General features: G+C 41.7%; 1 protein-coding gene across 1 annotated transcript; it reads right to left on the bottom strand.

Moving 5' to 3' along the window:
• Positions 1-1,533: 1,533 nt before the first annotated feature.
• Positions 1,534-9,480, bottom strand: LOC311048254 (3 beta-hydroxysteroid dehydrogenase/Delta 5-->4-isomerase type 3-like). Its single transcript, XM_084061403.1, has 4 exons — positions 9,365-9,480; positions 6,666-6,822; positions 6,146-6,307; positions 1,534-2,652 (listed from the first exon to the last, which is right to left on the bottom strand). Exons 2-4 carry the CDS (start codon positions 6,814-6,816, stop codon positions 1,841-1,843), a joined length of 1,125 nt encoding a protein of 374 aa, XP_083917529.1. The 5' UTR covers positions 6,817-6,822; positions 9,365-9,480; the 3' UTR covers positions 1,534-1,840.
• Positions 9,481-14,223: the final 4,743 nt, after the last annotated feature.

The raw sequence follows: 14,223 nt of genomic DNA, 5'->3' as shown, positions 1-14,223 counted from the left end.
AGTAAAGTGTTATTTAGAATCAATCCAGCATATTATTTGCCAATTGCCATTAAGTAAATAAGTTATTGGATGTATGTTATCATAATCATATCAATTATTGTGACATTACTATTATTAAATAATAAATATATTATTTATGTCACATCACAAAAAGAGGACAAGAAATGTAAAATGTAATTAAAAAATATATACTGTATACTGTATACTGGGGGGGGGCAATTGTAACAGAAGAAAATCTTCAGAGTCTAATGTTGGCATGCAGGTATGATGTCTCCCCGGGATCCAAACTAGTTAAAATGCTGATTGCAACACAAGGATGCAACCAGTTACACTTTCAAAGGCACCACTCTCTTCACACTGGGTGTGTTTTTAGCGGCGCTAGCCGATAGAGCGGATCCTGCTCTATACCTGACTTTGTCCGTGTGCGTACGTCAACGTTCTGATTGGTCAGGTGCGTCAACAAAGTGATTGGTCAAGCTTCACGTGACACATGGCTATAAACACATTATAAACACATATCGATGACAAAATGTATCAAAGGCGCCGCTACCTTCACACAGGGTGTTATTTTTTTACTAATTGATGGAATTTCTTTGATTTTTTTTTAATGTATTAATGAAATTCTTTTGAGAAATCTTTGATTTGTTTTTTTATTGATGAAGATTGATTTTTGTGTGGGAAATCTTTTGAGATAATAATATAATAGAATTTGAAATGTAGGAGTTGAATGCATTACGTTTAGTTTGACTATCGTGAAAATAGCAGATCTTCAAGCTCAAAACGCCTCGCAAGGTGTTGTGAGCTTGTAGATCTGCTATTTTCAAAATGTTTTCAAAATTATTTGACAATTTGGCCATTGTTTGACCATTTTTTATTGTATAGTTTGTTGATTACTTTTGATGCAGTAATGGTCTTTTTTTGGGGCGGTGTAGCCGCCCCCTATAAGTGGGTTTTGGACACCGACCAATCCTGCACCGTGATTGGCCAATAGTCTACAACGCATTGTATACCCCTAACCCTTCCATTGTTAATGCAAATCGATACTTTTGCAAAGTCAGCCAATCACATTACAGCTAGTGTCATCACCACTAACTGTAATGTGATTGGCTGACTTTGCAAATTCAGGACTGTGATTGGCTAGCGAAACACATGACACATGTGCAGCCCTATGAATAGCAGTATGGACTTTTAAAAAAGTAATTTATCCTTTTTTTAAAGTGAGTCATGTTGTGATGACCACACACCGCCCACTTCACACTGGGTGTGATTTTTTTTTAGGTATTAAAGGTTCTTAAGTTGTCACTTCACTGTCATGGGGACCACCCCAAATCATGTGGGTCACACAGTTTAATATACAGTATGTTATTCTTCTTGAAAATGTGTTGTCATCAATGTTTGAAATCCTCACATTTCATTTTACACAAAGGAACATTAAACAGAGCAAAATTCATCAGTTACAAGTTGTTATAACCGTTGCCCACACACTAGTATAACTAAAATTAAAATCACTACAGTACAACATTTCCCCTACGCCTCCCCAATCACTCCTTACATACCTTAGAAAAAGTCTGCATAAACCTTAATTAAAAAGAAAGCCCTGCACTGTGCTCTCATATCCACTGGATCAAAAGCAGACTAGCCTACTGATAAAAATGGTCTCATTACAGAAAGGCTCATCCCAACTACAGCTATAAATCCAGACACTAAAACATCTTGCTGTTTGCTGTCTTTCCATAAGGGAATGCGCTAAAAGCTTGCTTGCCTCAACGAGCAGATCTACAAGCTTAGTTGTAGATCTGCTCTCTGAGGCAGGGGACACTGCTGTACTACGGAACAATAATCAGGCTTTAGCCCATATTTTCTCCCTTTCCTTGGGTAACTCGGAGGCTAGCCAGTCCATGGTGCGCCTGTGGGCCTCCTCCCAGGTGAATTTGGGGGCGTACCCCAGGTCCCTACCAGCCTTCTGGTAGGAGAAGCTGAAGGGGGTGTTCAGCATGACTAGGAGTTGACGATTCAGGGGCGGGACGAAGCGCACAAAGGGGCTGAGCAGCACGCGCAGCGCCTCCAGCAGGAAGCAGATCAGGTAGAGGAGTGGGAGGGGCAGCCTGTGCTTGTCTTGGATTCGGAATCCCAGCGGTGACATCATGACGTGATTGAAGTCGTAGTAGCTGACCGGCGGCGTGTCGTCGGCGATGTAGTAAAAATGACCCCCTATCCTGGATCTTTTCTGGGCATCTCTGAGCCCGCGGGCCGCCTGGAGATGCGCCAACGCCACGTTACCCACGTACACCGGATTCACGTGGGCCTCCGGGGCCGACATTCTGTATAGGACGTGTTGGTTTCGGATCCCGTCCGCCATGTGGCCGCGGAGGAAGCGGCAGCCCTCTCCGAAGATGTACATGGGCCTGAGGGCGCAGGTGGCCAGCCGGCCTCCGTTCTGGAGAACCTCGCCGTGAGCCTGCAGGGTGAGCTGCTCCGCCTCCTTCTTGGTCCTGCTGTATGGGACCTTCAGGGAGCACGTGTAGGCCGTGTCCTCGTCGCCGCCGATGACGGGGTCACCGTTGGAGTTGGGTCCCGCCACCACGATGCTGCTGGTGTAGATGAAGGAGACGACGTTCTCCTGTATGCAGGCCTCAAGCAGCTTCTGTGTGGCTGGACATAAAAACACTCTCTGTGACTTTGGAACACACACAGTATTTATGCCTTTATTGATAGGATAGGAGAGTAGGCTGGCATGAAATGGGGAGAGAGATGGGAGGTGACATGCAGCAAAGTTTGTTGGAATCGGGACTCGAACCTGTGACGTGCTGTCAGGCTACTCTAGAGCTTATGTGCCTGGACCACTACGCCAGCGGTCCAGGCATAGATATTAGACCTCCCATGATCAGCTTTATTGTCTTTGTCTCCGCCAGGAGACTATGTTTTCGTTCTCGTCCTTCCGTGTGTCCACCAAGCTAACATTGGTCAAGCTTCACGTGACACGTGACAATATGTTGAAAGGGTGTGCTTTGATTGGCTAGCGAGACGCATGATGAAATAGAGACCTATAAATAGGTGTGAGGTAAGACAGGATTAATCAGGAACCGGAGGAGTGTCAGACACGTGTCAGACGAGGCTCCCAGAAGAAACACATCTCCCCCGTTCAGGCTCTCAGCGAGTTCAAGGCCATGGACTCCTTCTAAAAAGAGCATCACGAAAACGCAAGCAAAACAAAACACGATGATGATGATGATGATGATGATGATGATGATGACAACAAAAAATAAAAGAAGTTTGAAAACTCCCTTTTTACTTTGTGTTAACCCGCCTCCATTTGCCCTGTGTGGGCTTGGTGACACCTCAGGAGGACTTGAGTACCTGCTAACTGCCACACTACGGCTCCCATGAACTCTCTAGACCTGATGGTCAATTGCCAGGCCAGCACATGCCCAACACTATTTTTTTTACTTTCCCTTTTTACTACTGGCGGAGACCTGTGCTCCGAGGAGCACATTTTCTAGTTACAGCTGGCATAAGCAGGCTGTCTGGATGGGGTTTAAGCAACAGAGTTTGCGGGCAAACGTGAAGTTTGTGACTAGACTGGGTGATCGACTTAGCGAGCTATAGGGTCGAATTTTGTCAGCTATGGGATGTGGTGTCCCTCAGAGAATGGTTTGATGTGCTTGTGTGTGTGTACACGATATTCCGCTGCAAGAAACAAATATCCACAAATCCACACAGATTGAAATGCACGGAGTGAAGTGTGAGTGTTTAGACTTCAAAAGCGGTGTGCGTCAAAATGTTGTTTAATAATTGCATGGAGCATTTGGGTTTACCGTAGTTATCAAAGTGTTTTTTTAGAAGCCTGCATGTCTGTTTACTTACATTCTGAATATTACTGATATGAAAGCTTTCAAAACATGTAATTCAATAAGATAAATATCCAGAAGGTGAAAATGGAACTTTAATAATTATATTCACCATACCATTTAACTTTCTCATGAGGATTTCTACTATTTATGTATTGAGCCGTGCTCATTTGATGTTATTGTAATGAAACAGTGGGTAACATGTGTAAGTAGTCAGTTGAGTATATATATGCTTGCGCAAAACAACATTCTAGTACTTAATATATGCTTCAGAACAGTGTTTTTGCACACATCCTCACCTACACTACTGATTCTACAGACTAACACACATCATAATTTGTTGATTCATCTTTATTTATGAAAAGATCCATCCATGTATCCCTCTTTTATCCATCCTGCAAGACGGGTCGCGGCAAAATGTATTTGGTGAGCACCAAGTAACATCTCAGGTGCTCCCCTGAGAACTAGACCAAAAAGGTTATGTGCACCCCTGTTTATTAGGAACGAGGGGTAAGCACGCACATCCTAAAACAGTTAATCGGGTGCTGGACAACAATATGTACATGAGAAAAAGAGGGGAAGTCTGCACACCGTTTGAGCTCCCAGTGGAAGAGTCTTTTTATTTGTTAGGCAACGTTTCGACCGTAGCCGGTCTTCATCAGGTCTTGAAAGACCTGATGAAGACCGGCTACGGCCGAAACACTAGGAGCTCAAATGGTGCGCGGACTTCCACTCTTTTTCTCACCCCTGTTTATTACCTTAGAATCAGTGACTGTATTTCAAGTACAACTGATCACACTTCGCCACACACAATAAGTTTCAACATAGAGCATCACATACTGTACAGCAGTGCTTCTCAAAGTGGGGTCCCAGGACCACCAGGGGTCCTTGAGGGTGTTCCAGGGGGTCCCCAGCAAAATGAGTTAATATAGCATCAAAGTCCGTTAACCACTTTAACCCCATCTATAGCCCTCATAGGCTATTTGAAAATAGCTGATCTACAAGCTCAAAACGCATGAAATATTTATGTTTTTTAACAACATTACTGTATGGAGGTCCCTGTTTTTTTCAGCTGCGGATCCACGGCCAAATACATTAATTTGGTGGTCCTTGACATTAAAAATACTGAGAACCACTGTTGTGCAGTACTGTAAATCCTAATACAGTTCATTACCCCTAAACACCACAAGAGGGCTTGGGACTCATGTAATATGCCTTGAAAAGCAGTTCCTTTAAAGTGCTGCATTTCAAACTAGAATTTGATCATGAAGAGGACTCTTGATGGCAGTGTGCATAGGAAATGTTGACTACATTTGGCAGGTAAATTCTGTAATGTTTGAGTAAATGGCAAATGGTGCATTTATATAGCGCCTTCATTCAAAGCACTTTACAATGTGCATTACATTCACACACACACACACACACACACACACACACACACACACACACACACACACACACACACACACACACACACACACACACACACACACACACACACACACACACACACACACGTGGCGGAGGAAACCATGCAAGACACCACCCTGCTCAATTGGGGGTGCTCAAGGACACTTCGATACTAACTAAGGGGGAGCCCGGGATCAAACTGGGACCTTCCGTTTCCCAAGCCACTCTACCTATGCTAAGAAAAACATGACAGTATCCGGTACCAAATATCTAAATAAATAAATAAAAAGATGAAAAGGATCTATTTTCATGATTTCTGAAAATGTTTGACATTTTTGGAAAAACTTTCAACATTTTTAATATGTTTTGCACTAAATACCCAAATTAGTAACTAGTAATTAGTAGTAGGTTGAAAAGTGGTTATAATGTGGGAATAAAGATGGAAATATGACATTTCTGTTCATTTCATACAGCTGTGTTAATACAGATGAATGGAAACGACTCTCAACGTTTATGTAGCATTTTCAGACAGGCCTAAAGCAGTGGTTCTCAAACCTTTTCATGTCAAGAAACCCCAAATTGATATGTATTTATTTAGCCGAGAACCCCCATCTCAAAAATAGTTTACGAGGGACACCCAGGAGCAAAGATTTTAGTAAAATATGTTCTTTAAAAATATATATTCAAAGATTTGCATTTCACAATTTTTCAAAAATAGCAGATGAGCTATGAGCATCAGCTAGTTTTTAATAGCCAAAGTATAACATATGGTTAAAGTGGTTAAAATTATTTTGACGCTATATTATCCCATTTTGGGGGTACCCCCCCAAGGACCCCTGGGGGTCCCCCCGTACCCCACTTTGAGAACCAATGGCCTGAAGTAGTACCTTTTACGTTGACCCCGTAGAGCTCGCTGTCGTCCACAGCATCATTTTCAATGAGAGCCGCAACGTGAAAGACGGTGGACGCTCCCCGACATGCTCTCCTCAGTACATCACTGTCTCTGATGTCTCCTTCAAACACTTTCACCTTGGTCTCCACCATACAGTCTGACAAACACATCAAATCAGCACTATTACTCCAGTGGTTCTCAAACTTTTGTTAATATTTCAAGGACCCCTTAATTGTGAGAGTGAAGGTTAGTTAGTTAACCCATTAAGACCTGAGGCCGATTATACAAATGTCTTCTAAATCAGTTTTCTGAAAAACGTATGTTGCTATATCAGTAGTACTCACACTTTTTCATGTCAAGGACACCCACAATTATGTAATTGGCCGCGGACCCCCATCTCAACATATTTATTTGAACATAAGATTTGAGTTAAAAATGTTTGCTTTTAAAAAATGTTGAACTTTTTTTTTCTGAACTTTTGAAAATAAGTGTTTTTATGAATTAGATTTATTTACCTTCCAGAGTCTTGACATGTTCAAGTGTTACTTGTCTGTCCAGGAGACGGATCTCTGCCAGTCTCTCTTCTTCCAGCAGGAGCTTGACAAGCCTCTGTCCCAGGAATCCACACGCCCCCGTCACCAGGCACACCTCGCCGCTCAGAGACATGGCTGGCTAAAAAGGAAAAGGTGGATTGACGAAGGTGAGCAGAATTCTGCTTACTTTTTCAATTTATAACCGATAGGTTTTTATTATTGCATTCTTTCCCATTGGTGTAATGTTTTTTTTAAATGTTTACCATGCTTCTTTTTATTGACACCTGTATGAATGTATTGGCACTGGAGCCGAGATTAATAAAGTATATATCTATCTATCTATCTATCTATCTTTAGAAAAATATCATGGAAAGGCTAATATAATCCATCAGCTTAATATTAATGACACTGACTGATGATCCTAAAACAATAGCTGATTACTGCTCAAAATGTTATGGTGATTTGTATAAGTCCAAGTATTGTCAGCAGTCTCTCTTAATTTTTTAATTCTCTTAACAATATTACTCCAATTCATCAAGATGAGGCTAAGCTGTGTGATGAGAATGTAACCTTAAAATAAATTACTCCTGCAATTGAACATCTTAAAATGAATACGTCTCCTGGAGTTGATGGCCTATCTGCGGAATTTTACCAGGCGTTTACAGAAAAGCTAGCTCCTATTCTACTTAATGTAGTTTTGGAAGTATTGAGAAAGGAACTCTTCCTCCCTCACTGACGCGAGGTCTAATTACTTTAATCCCCAAGCCCAAAAATAACACTCTTTTTATTGACAATTGGCGGCCTATTTCGTTATTGAACAATCACTACAACCTTTTGCCCTAATAATTGCTACACAATTAAAAGCTGTTTTGGACCCACTCATTGATGAAACTCAATAAGATTTTATGAGAAAAAGACATATTTCCAATAACATCAGGTCAAGTGCCCATTGCTATCGAGTTAATTGAATCCTTTTCTGAAGCACCTGGGCTTTGTTTGAACTTGAAGAAATGTGAGCTCTTTTCTCTCAAAGAATGTAATGTTACTCATGTATGTAATATTCTGATTAAAGAAAAGGTTACTTATTTGGGAATAACCATTGCTCAGAATGAAGAGACACGTTGTGCTGAAAAATGTAACTCAATTGTTGAGAAAACAAGGAAAAAGCTTAATCAGTGGCTACAAAGAGATTTATCATAAAAAGGGCAAGTGCTATTGACAAAGGCAGAAGGAATATCCCTCACTTATGCAGCCATTTCCTTGTTTGCCAATAAGCAGATAAGTAGTACAATTGACAAATTACAAATTAATATTCAATTTTATATGGAGGAATAAGATAAGAACATTATGTGAAGAACTCTGTTGTTGTGAATACTTATGATACTGGTGGGCTTAATAGTACTACTCATGATAATACCTTTAAAGTTAATTGGATTAAGAAGTTCCTTAATAATCCTACTTCGATTTGGAACTTTATACCAAACTATATCTTCTCTAAGTTTGGAGGCCTTAATTGTGTACTTTTGTATAAAATAGAGAAACTTCCCTCAAATCTGTCAAAAATATCATAAACAAATGTTGTTGCCATGGTCTTTGATATATAAACACAAATGTTCCCCCCATAAATGCTACATCTGGAATAATAGGTGCATTGTTTAAAAATAGATCTTTATTTTATCATAACTGGTTTAACAATGATATTATCCGTGTAAATCAGTTACTTGATGGTAATGGGGTACTGTTAAATTACTCTGAGTTTCTTAGAACTTGTGGCATTCCTAAGGAGTATGCTACGGTGATGGATGCTATTCCTTCTGGAATTGTGTTGCTCCTTAAAGGGACACGCACCATTACTTGGTGCTGTGGAAACTCCAGTGGGTAGTGTCTGCCTGTCACCTGATTAAAAATAAATAAATAACTGTAAACATACAGGCTTTATTCCAGAAAAATATTATTAGTAGGCTACACCTTATGTAGTATCCTATTGGTCCAGATTTGTTGATAGCTTCAACTGGAAAGTTATTTGAAAACTTCCATATAAATATCTTCTTACAAATAAAGTGAGGGAGGTTTCGTTTAAAATCCTGCATTTCAGCTCAAAAAAAAAAAAAAAAAAGTGTACCTCGATTACTTCTCGTTTATATATTTTTTTGTAATTCCGGATGCGCTTCGTCAATACACAATTCATTGTGAATTTCCGACAGAATCGGCCGATTAAAACACTTATTTATTGAAAAATATGGATTATTAGTTCTTTGCACTACTACGCCGTAGAATGAGTTGACATTTGGGGCAATGAGGTAGGCTACGCACCCTTTTTTGCATTTGTACAGGCCGTACGGGCTATGAATTTAAACTCCAGTTGGCCATGGGGAATGTTCCCTACGACTCTCATAGATTGATGTATTTTCAGAATCATAAAATACATCAGAGTCGTATTCTACGGCAAGAGCTAATAGCAGACTCCCTTTTAGTCCAAACAAATAAATACAGGTAAATGACGCATATAGGTAGATTATTTAGACGTAGATATAATAACAATAATCAACCTAGCAATCAACCTAAAAAGTCAGTCCACTCCACAGGGATAGAACGGCACATCAAACAATGGCACAAAATTACCCTAAGCAGATACACCAGCAATACGGTGAAACATACAGCAAACATAAAGCACAACTTACAGTTGTTCAATGACCCACACAGGGAAAGGAATGGATGGTAGAAAGGAGTATAATAACAGAAGGGTCCGTCGCAGTAAACAAAGTCCTCTAGGCACGGTGAAAAAGCTCGTCTCCGCAGTACAGCGTATGATTGACAGGTACGTCCGCACTCCCGTTCCGTGCCTGAGGGTGCGCTCATGCACGCGCTTTGAGAGCGTTCCTGACGGCATAGCCTAACGGTGTCTCTTGGTTGGTAGTCTCTTGTACTTTATAACACCTGTGTGCTGTTCTTGCCAAAGTGTGGGCTGAACTTCAGCTCAACAGCGAGCTAAACTCCACTTCCCATAGAAATGATGACAGAGTCGTGATGTAAGACTTGTTCTTTTACTGAAGTTCTTCATTATTACAGGTCATGGAGTAAAAACTGAAATCAAACATAACGTACAATGTCACATGAAATGCTGTCATTGTCCTCTTTACAGTAGCTTGTAAATACAATCAGTTTTAATACAAAATAATAATTAACTGGCATTTTTATCATCAACTTAATTATGCATACATGAATTGTCACTAAGACATGAAATTATAGCTTCCACATGAATTTTAACTTACAGCATTGCCTCCTGGTGAAGGTATGTAGAAGGTTACTTGAAAAACATCCAAAATTGGACACAGAAATGAAACGCATGCACTCTCTGCTGCTTCTAACATAAAAATGCTGTTTGCAGGCTCACACAGCTGCTGTGTATCCAGTGCAATTAACTTAACTCACAAACCTGCCTTAACTTAACGACCTCTTCTAATCAAGAGGGCCTAATGTCACACAGTGACCTCTTCTTGTCAAGAGGGCCTTTCAAGATGAAGTCATTCCAATCAACATAGCAGCATGAAACAAAAATGACATTACAAGTCAACACACTCCCCGCATGACCTGTATGAGGTCATTATCTTTAACTTTTACAATGCGGGTTCTGAATATGAACATCAGTCTTCTTTAGGTATAAGCAAAACTATTTCAGTGACTGGTCTACGAAAAGTCTTTGCACAACCTTGATCCGTGGTCTTCACTTCCACCTTGCGTACCTTGTCGTCTTTCCCAGAGAAGGTGGCATAGCCTAACGGTGTCTCTTGGTTGGTAGTCTCTTGGACTTTATAACACCTGTATTAAGTTAAACATTATTATAAAACAGAATGAGAGTGAGCGAGCTTGCTGAGCTCGAGGGGGGATGTTTATTTGAGAGGAATACAGAGAGGGAGAGAGCGCGAGCGAGCCGTTTGTGAGCAGCCTGTCTGAAATGTTGCCAGATTTTGCGGGAGGAATAAGCAACCAGATCTATGAAAACAAGCGTAAGAAAAGCGACATTATAGGCCACATAAGCACTTTAAACCTATACAAATACATTGCATATTTGAAAATAGCCGATCTACAAGCTTGAAATCTTGAAAAAAAATGAAAATTGTGGAATATTTTCCAAATCCACACAAATCGTGTATGGGGGTCTAAAACAAAAAAAAACGTTTCAGTCATTCAGTCCGACTTCACTGTAGCCTCTATGGTAGCCTTTTCATAAATTATGTTTGTACTTAGGCTGTCGTGAAAGTTTATAATATTTAGAGAAATGTAAAGTTTCAAATAGTACTGTAGTAGGCCTAGTAGTAGTTGTGAATTAGCAAACTGGACATTTAGACTGAATGTTTCCTTTATCCTCATCTTGCTCTAATGCACGCAACTGTTTCGCCAGGTTTTATTTTTGTTGTTTCTCATAAGCGTGCATCCGTTTTCCGCCAACAACACAGCCGTCCGTGCTCTGTGCACTGACTGCGCTCACCAGGCTCTCTACGCACCCGCCCCCTTGGTAAAACTCTTTCAACTTGTGTCCATCCAGACGAAAGGCCTCTGTGTGGTCTGTTTGGCCTGGGTGGGTCGTTGTATCAGGGAGATGGCCTCAAACGGGGTGTCATCCTCACTGGAAACTCCCTCACAGCACATGTGTGATCAAACACAAAAGAACATAAACCAACTTCATTAGCGATAATTCTTCACTTCTTCAATTCTTCAAACCATAATCTCAACACTACATTAATGTAGAATAACTCGTAGCTCTCTCATTCATTCACTCAAACTTGAAGAAGGGACACACAATGCACTCGCACAGAAGAGGGAGAGATAGACAGTATGTTCCAAAGAGTAAAGAAGGGTGGGGGCGATTGGCAGTGAGAGGGGAGAGCGTGTGTGCTCGCTGAGAGGTGGGGGCTTGAGGGGGATAGATTTGAAGAAACACAGGAAGACACAAAAAAGGGAGAGATCAGAGAGAGATCAGGTTTATGCCAATCTGGGAACCCATCTGATCTTGGAGTGTAATACTCCCAGTATTCAAAATCATATCGCGATACATCAATAATTGTTATGCCAGCCACCTGAGGCTGCTACTGCGTTAGTGTGAGGGCGCCATCTGACCCCGTGGGACCTGAGTCAACTGGCCGCACTCCCGGACCAAGTGTCCGAACTGTTGACAGTTGAAACAGGGACCCAGGAGTCCACCCCCCTGTATTGTTGTTTTGCGACCTCTGCTGGCCGCCAGGCGGTTGCTGTCTCCTGCGCCAGGTCTCAACGTGGTATACAAGGGCTACATAAACAGATATAGTCATACTGCCAAGTCCCTTCATGCCTGCAATTTCTCTCTGTACTTGTGGGGGCAGACCTTGTTCGATTTGACCTTGCCCGGTCCATCTGCTTTCATTCAGGGTCATTCCCCATCCCGACTCTCCATTGTCGAAGAGCACGTGTCACGTATGCTCTCGGGTGTTCATTACTACTTGAGTAGGAATACTCTCCAGCCAGAGGAACTGGTGTGTGTGTGTGTGTGTGTGTGTGTGTGTGTGTGTGTGTGTGTGTGTGTGTGTGTGTGTGTGTGTGTGTGTGTGTGTGTGTGCGGCCCCCCTTCCCCCTCAGCCACACAGGCAGAGAAGGTACAGAGAGAGAAGGCCATGCAGCACACGAGTGAAAGAGGAGTACAACTTTCACACTTAATATAATACAATACTTAGTAACACTTATTGTTCGTAATCCTTATTATTATTATTAGTTCCTATACTCACTCCCATCTCCACGCTAAACGGTTAACCTATCAACCCTTTATCATATTATTCATACATAGACACACAGACTCCTATACACACACTGCAGCCAGACCTTATTGCATCGTTTGGCCGTGTGAGCCCTAAAAGTAACTTTTCAGCCTTTTTAGAAATTTACTTGAGTAAAAGTAAAATATTTGTTAAAATATTTGTATTTGTTTTGGAAATGTACTCAAGTAAGACTGTACTCAAGTAAGAAATCTAATACTCAAGTAAAGTACAGATCCTCAGAATATGTAGGCTACTTAAGTACAGTACTCAAGTAAATGTACTCCGTTACTGTCCACCTCTGCAGGTGAGAGAGGGCCGCCGGCGGAGAGCTCATCACCGATCCCCGTCTCCAGGGAGGGAGGACCTGCGGGAGCTCGGACGGGTGGCTCTGGACGAGCGTAAGCCTTTATTGTAGCGCCGTGGGTCACTACCTGCTTGGGTTTCCGAGGCTACTACCTGCTGCACTGCCCGGTGAGACCTGTGCGGCCCAGGCAATAGAGAGTTAAGTTCTAGTATTTGGTCTGCCCTGTTGTTTTTTGTTTTAGTTTTTGAGTTCTACCTTAGTGGTGTGTTAATTTCACCCTTGCTTTTTGTTTTCCTCCCTTCTTCTTCTCCCTAGAACCCTACAACCGCTATTTTATCAATAAACACAGATATAACTTACTCACCGAACAAGATCCAAACCACAGCTGAATGTGAATAACGGCACTTGTTAGAATGTATTGTTAACTGATAGTATATTTGATTGCAACTATATAGTTGTGGTTGTCGGTGCTGCGCGGAGCCCTGCTTCAAAAAAACGTTTGGTGCCCCCCCCCCAGGTTGGTGCCCTGTGCTTCAGCACCTCAAGCCCGTTGGATAAGCCACCACTGCAAGCATGTAATGATCTATCTGTGTTCTCTTCTGCAATGGATACCAGATGTGTAGGAAGGAGGAGCTTGTGGAAGCTTAACACTTTTACTAACCCAGACAGGCCTGTCGTAATAAACAAAGCTAAGAATGATTCCTGACTCCTGTCCAGTTATCAGAACCTGACCACTAAAATGACGTAGTAACAGCACTGCTGGGCGCTCTCAACCTTGACGCATCAACAACATAGCAATGTGTTCATAATAATGCTAACTGATAAGCATTAAGGCACTCTCTCAAGTGAGCGTTGAGGCAAAACAGTTGGTCCTTTTGACTCAGACAATACGGCTAACCGTTGAAATTCATCTTTAACTTTTTCTTGGCCACAGACACCCTCAATATCAGAACGGTAAACAGCTCTGCTTTGAGCTGTGCTCTGGCAGTGATCCCAGAACTAGATGTTGATACTGAGGACGTGTGTATGTGTGCATATTTTAACCTTTTGTGTTTTTTCTTAAATTAACGCCCTACTTGATCATACCACAGCGTCACACAAAAGCATCCCGTTTGGAGCTTGTAGATCTGCCACTTTTGCTGTTTTTTAATTTGAATCCTGAAAAGTAACAGTTTTGGACTGATGAGGTTTCCACCCGACAGAGACAAGCCAACTTTCACACTCTTTGACATTTTCATTTTCACATCACCAGGTTACCCGGAAGGTGTACAGATCACACAGGACTTAAAAGGCACTGGATGAATGATCGGGCTAGGTGTAGGTCACCTGAATCTAGTTTTCTCTCATACCTGAATGTGCGGTATCAATTTCATTAAGTACTTTTACTTAAAGTAGACTTTTTTCTGAGCATGTGCAAGTCTGTAAGTGCCACATGTGTTGCACGGTC

Source organism: Gymnoscopelus microlampas (genome assembly GCF_963454915.1).
Source record: "Gymnoscopelus microlampas genome assembly, chromosome: 7".
NCBI classification, from domain to species: domain Eukaryota; kingdom Metazoa; phylum Chordata; class Actinopteri; order Myctophiformes; family Myctophidae; genus Gymnoscopelus; species Gymnoscopelus microlampas.
The sequence above is the reverse complement of the archived record's forward strand: the minus strand, read 5'-3'. Positions and strand labels throughout refer to the sequence as shown.

Bases quoted from the DNA above. Each gene is read 5' to 3' on its own strand.
- LOC311048254 (XM_084061403.1), bottom strand. From the start codon at position 6,816: ATGTCTCTGAGCGGCGAGGTGTGCCTGGTGACGGGGGCGTGTGGATTC. The intron at 6,308-6,665 runs GTAAATAAATCT...TGTGTTTGTCAG, and splicing joins ACATGTCAAGACTCTGGAAG to ACTGTATGGTGGAGACCAAG. The intron at 2,653-6,145 runs GTACTACTTCAG...TTTTATGTCCAG, and splicing joins CTACGGGGTCAACGTAAAAG to CCACACAGAAGCTGCTTGAG.